The sequence below is a fragment of the Medicago sativa genome, chromosome 2, assembly GCF_051527215.1.
Source record: "Medicago sativa cultivar Bolivia chromosome 2, Bolivia_mono, whole genome shotgun sequence".
Taxonomy (NCBI): Eukaryota; Viridiplantae; Streptophyta; class Magnoliopsida; order Fabales; family Fabaceae; genus Medicago; species Medicago sativa.
Window position 1 is genome coordinate 48,638,819 of NC_140750.1, and position 6,000 is coordinate 48,644,818.

The window sequence follows — 6,000 nt, forward strand, 5'->3', positions numbered from 1 at the left end:
AAAGAAGAAGTTATTATGCTCACAATTTGCATTGGCTTCCTTGGATGATGTCGTGGATAGATTACCGCGCTTTGTCATTTGTTATGCCAAGGTGAGCACATCATATAGAAAAATGCTCTTCTCCCAACAAGTTTTGCTGACTCCCAACCAAACTTCCGAAAATACCCCTGGCGTGAGTTAACACATGCATGTGTTAAACCAGTGTAAGTTAACTCACGCTGGCTACAGGTTTGTGTGAGTTAACTCACGTTGTTACTGATATATCAGTAGACAGCAATTAATGCATAACATTCAATGCAACCAAGTCATTAATGACCCGTAATCTTTACACACTCAGATTTGAACCGAATTATGTCAGTTTAACAACATAATGACATAATCGCACATAAACGATCCAAATTACACAAATTTATCGTTTATCACACAATCACATAATCACACATAAACGATCCAAATTACACAAATTCGTTGTTAATGAGGCATAATCACTAAATCACACTTAATGACACACAAATGATCCAAATTACACAAATTCGTCCTTAAATTCCCAAAATCATATAATCTCACATAAACGATCCAAATTACACAAATTCGTCGTTAAATTACACATAAAACAAATACATTAAAATTCAACATTACGGACACAAATTCGAATACATTACACTATTACACGTTAATAAATATTACCTTCAATGGATCGGACATAAGGATGTAAAATGTTATTTTCAACCATCACGCTAAACATGTAAGCAACGTCTCTATCATCTTTGACAAGTTGTGGATAATACACGGTCTTCCAAAAGTCCTCTTCCTTATCCTCCCCCAAGTTCAGACATGGCACCTGTACTATTACATGAGATGTTCTTTGATTTTCACCAATTTGGATAAATTAGCTATTAAGTTGTGTCTTCAACACGTCCAACTTGTCGATGGGGGTTAAAAAGACCTTAACCTTTTCTCACGCTCTCGTATCATACATGAACTTCAACTAGAACCTGTATATTTTCAGACATGTTTCACTTCACAAAATATATTGGAATAACAAGTATGAGAATAAAACCAAATGAAAGATAAAATAAATAGTTGAATAATTAGAGACCAAAAAATGCTAGCAATAATGGGTGTGACATAACTGGCCACCAAAAAATAATTCACTTCATATATTTATATAATATATAAACTATTAGTTACATATTGGCCACAAGTATCCAAATTACATAACCGGCCACCAAAAAATACGTCGGTGTAATATCGACAAAAAATAGGACGAACACCGACCAAAAAATGTTATAACCTATCTAACTAGACTAGTGATAGTACATAATCTTCATCTTCTTCCATGACTTCAAATTCTTGTTTTGGTTTTTACGGAGTGGGAGTGTCACAAAAAATTGGCTTGTGCTCATTTCTTGGTTTCTTTGGTGGCTTCGGTTCCTTAGACATGAGGTCATTGAAGACGGCTTGTCTATCTGTAAAAGCAAAATGCCATTTCTCCATCTCACCAATCTTGTTATTACTCCACTCCCCACAACGTGGTGGTAACGGACAACCTTCTTTCAAAAAAAAAATGAAGAAAGTGGCCAGGAATTAAGCCAAGACATATGATGTTGGAATGTGGGTTAAGTTGTGAAGCACCTCAGATTGCGAAAAATGTCTCACATATACCTCTTTCGGGCTAAACCAAATGAACAACGGTTCTATTGTAGCAAGTTGCAATAATGTGACCCATATCCGGTAATGTCAACCACTTATCTTCCGTAGGAGATTCAACCACCTCTTTTCAAATAACGGCATTTGGTAGGTATTGATTTTGTAAGTGGAGTCCATGACCAAAACGGTCGGAAAAGTGTTAAGCATATTAATTGACTCCGGATGAGCAAAAAATATGTCTTCAAGAGTGGTTTCCTCACTATTTGCTGGTGTGGAATAGACGTATTTATGCTCCTCCAACTTTGAAATCAAGTATTGCTTCTCCGTCTTATCACCTCTTTGCCCCTTGCGCCATCTAGTTCGCGCATTGTACACTTGCTTGATGGTCGTCACACTTTCTTTCTTTCTTTTTTGGGTTAATAGGTCTTTACCCCCTGTAATATAGGTCATTTCCGGTTTTCCCCCTTGTAATTTTTTTTTTTGATTTACCCCCCTGTAAAAAAAATTGTTTTGATTTACCCCCCTAATAGGCCGAACAAAAACCGATTTATTTTTTCAAGAAATTTTCGTTTTTGTTTAGCCTATTAGGGGGTAAATCAAAACAATTTTTTTTACAGGGGGTAAATAAAAAAAAATTACAGGGGAAAAACCGGAAATAACCTATATTACAAGGGGTAAAGACCTATTAATCCTTCTTTTTTTTTTCTTCAAATATGTGAGAATATTCGTAGGCACCGCCAAGCTATTTGTCATGTCGGTAACTCTTTTCTTCTCATCCACTTTTAGTCTACCCGCAAGAAGGTGGCCGACTAACTTTGGCGCCAACTCATGGTTGTGAATTCCACAAATCATTGCAATCCTCTAATCTTCTGTATCCTTTTCAAAGAAACCTTGCAACCTAAACAAACATTCACATTTCCTTGAGCCCGTGCCTTCAAGGTTCGGTTTCTTCCTCGTCTTAGGTGATTTGTATTCACCACTCCTTTCACATTACATCGTCAAGAATGGCCTTTTTAAACTAGATTTATCTATAGATATATTAAATCCATCCCTTGCCGCTTGTCGACGAACCCAACCAAGTAAATCATCTCGCTCTCTCCATCTTTCATTTGTTATCAAAAATGAGCCGGTGTCTACTTCAATACCGCGAACATTGCCAACACTAATAGGTACCGGTTTAGGTTTTTCTTCAATGTGAGCTTGAAAGGGAATTTTGACTTTGAACTTCACATTTATGGTTGGTTTGACATTGCCGCAAGCTTCAATTTTGGCCAGTTTCGGTTCAACGCCATCATCTGCCACATTTTCAACCATATCACTCTATGTCTATTAAACAACAAAATAACAAGGAAAAAATAACTTGTGCAACAAGCTAACAAAGAAAAAAAAGTGGCGCAAAATTTCAAAAACACAACATTATACTCCTGCGTGACTTAAGCCATACTGAGCATTGTTCCTGTGTTACTTAAGCCACACAAACTTTACTCTTGCGTGAGTTAACTCATGTTAGCCCCTGCGTGTGTTAACTCACGCACAACCTTTTTCCCAAAGCTGACGAACCAAGCCCAAAAACCAGCCAAATCGAATGAGTTTAGATGATACATTACCTGATATTTGATGCTGGATGAGCATAGAAACTTGCTTCCTGACGATTGCAATGATTTGGAATGAAGATTTTGACCTAAAAAATCACACTTTTTGGGGTTTTGGAGGTGGAGGGAAAGAAAATGGTGGTTGGAGTATGGACTGATGGGTTTTGTACAAAAACGGTAAACTCAGCGTGAGTTAAATTACACAGGGGTATTTTGGTCATTTCAGTTGGGAGTGAGCGTTTTTGTTGGGAGAAGAGCAATTTACCAACATATATTCTTGGTATTGGACCTTAATGTTAGTCTAGTCAAATGCTTTTAAAGTAGGCTTCTTTGCTACACAATCCATGACAAAATTGGGTTAAACTATTTAGAGATTTACTTTTCCCACCCTGATGCCTTCTCGCGCGTCTTGAAAAAATTCCAAAAATACCCCTGGTCCGGATTACGTTATCCGGACCAGATTGTTAGTGTTTCCGGAAAATATAATCCGGACAAATACACTATGAATATTTTGTGCCTTTCTTTGATGTCAAGGGTCTCTGTTGACTGTTATACGACCCCCGCATAAGCTGAAATGCAATTGCAGGGGTCATATGAGCGGTCAACAATGACCATGACACCACAAACCCTCCTAAAAGCTACCTAAAAAAATGAAGAAAAAAATTTGAAGAAAATGTAAGAAAGGAGGTGAAGAAGAATGAAGGAAAATGTTGAAGATCCAAGCCTTTTTATAGCCTAAAACAAGTCCTAGGTGATTTGGAAGTCAAAGAAAACATGTTTTTCATTCAAAACCGTCCAAAAAACGCTTTAAAACTCCACTAACCGGCCAAACCTTTGGTGAAACGTCACCGGCCAAATTGTTACTGAGTGGTTCCGGATTGTATAATCCGGAATGCATGAAGTATTTCCGGATTATAAAGTCCGAACTGCACCAGACACTTTATTTGGATCGTTTTCGTTGCGAATGCCTTGGAAAAAAATAGGTCAAAGATACATAACATAAATAGAAGCAACATAAGACAAATAAACAGTTAAAAAAACCATAATAACATAAATGATGAATCTTTTGGGAACGTGGTTCGAAGAGGAGCTTTTGAACTCGATCCTGCCGGCCTGCCAACTGACATGTTACGATCGGCAGACCGACATCATCGAGTTCATAAGAACCTGTTCTTTTAGAGTTAGATCTGCAACATAATGAAGAAGGGCAAGGTGTTTCAAGAGGGTTTCTTTGAGTTAGATCCTGATGCCTTGCCAAATGACATATTCATCTAGTAGGCAGCACGATCTAACTCATAGCAACCTCTTGATATTTTTGACTTAAGCATGTATCAAGGAGGCATGAAGGAGTATCTATATATTTTTGACAGCATGGTGAAGATCTTCATCATGCCGTCAAATAGAGAGCTAACTCATCCATTTGCGACAACATGAGAAAGATCCTCAGCTTAATGACAAAAATTTGCATGGTTTTCTTTGGTGTATTTGTGTGTTTTGATGGTATTGAAGGTGAAAACCGGAGAGGATGTATTTATAGAAGTCCTTGGATGTTGTGGACCACAAAAACTCTTGGTGCAATGTGGTCCATACAAAAGAATCCTATGCTGAGGCATTCTGGATTTCGTTTTCTGGAATACACTTACGCCCTATGTTGTTCCGGATTTCGTAATCGGAAAAGCATAACTTTGGTTATTTTATCGATTAAATGAACATCTTTGCCGTAAATTAAAACATAATAAAACACGCAATTAAATTCAACAACACATAACTAACACGCAATTAAAACATAATGCAACAACTTAATTCAACAACACATAACTAACACGCAATTAAAACAACATAAAACACGCGATTAATTAAAACATAACACATTATCACGGATCATCTAAACTAACTTCTTCCTGGTCCCTCCAGCAGAGCCCTGATCTCTTCGTAGTTCCTGGGCCGGTGCAAACTTTTCAGAATTTGTTCAGCAGATCTAACCAACGAAGCGTCCAACTTGATCAGTCCTCTAGCGCTGTGCTGACCAAAGACAGAGAACATGGTTCTCACGTCGCCGTCGTTTGTGAGTTTCATCCGGCTGAAGCGAAGAGATCCGGCTGAATCGGACAATGGACATCGATATTCAACATCGACCACCCTCCTCGTGTCTTCGTGGTTGAGTTGACGGTTGATTTGATCCAGCTCATCCTTCAGCCCGGAGAGGGTGACATCGTCGCGAATCCTAAACAGATGGGGTGGTGTTCCACCGTTGTAGTAGACTGCTGCTAGCTTGGTGTTCGGATCAAAGCCAAGGAATTCCATGCTGCAGAGGTATCTGGCGTTGTAGTTTACTTGTAATGAAAACAAAGACCCATATTTACAGAGGTATATGGGCGTTGTGGACCACGAAAATTGTCAGTGCAATGTGGGACACACAAAAGAATCCAATGCTGAAGCAATCCGAATTTTAAAATCCGAACCAAGCATCACCATACACAAAGTCCCAAGTGCTCCTTTGGTTCACCCCATGATCGTATCTTTCCGGAATATATAATCCGGAATATATGTGCATTCCGGATTATATATTCCGGATTGCACCAGAAGCTTTTGGCCGGTGGTCTGCACCACAAAGAAAACATATTTCAAACGTTTTGGGTGGTGGTCAAGTGGAAAAACGTGTTTCTACACTTTTTTGACCGGATTTTACCCCTTCCCACCTTCTTTTCATCCCCCCTCCCCTATATATAGCCTACATTTCCTGGAAAAAATTCACACC

The 6,000-nt window shown here is 38.5% G+C and overlaps 2 protein-coding genes across 2 annotated transcripts; both read right to left on the reverse strand.

Annotated features, from left to right (window-relative positions):
• Window positions 1–2,640: 2,640 nt before the first annotated feature.
• Window positions 2,641–2,964, reverse strand: LOC146947090 (uncharacterized). The gene has a single exon (XM_085748373.1). It carries the CDS (start codon window positions 2,962–2,964, stop codon window positions 2,641–2,643), a length of 324 nt encoding a protein of 107 aa, XP_085604499.1.
• A 2,168-nt stretch (window positions 2,965–5,132) lies between these two features.
• LOC146947091 (uncharacterized) lies at window positions 5,133–5,546 on the reverse strand. The gene has a single exon (XM_085748374.1). The coding sequence runs from the start codon at window positions 5,544–5,546 to the stop codon at window positions 5,133–5,135; it is 414 nt and encodes a 137-aa protein (XP_085604500.1).
• Between the last annotated feature and the right edge of the window lie 454 nt (window positions 5,547–6,000).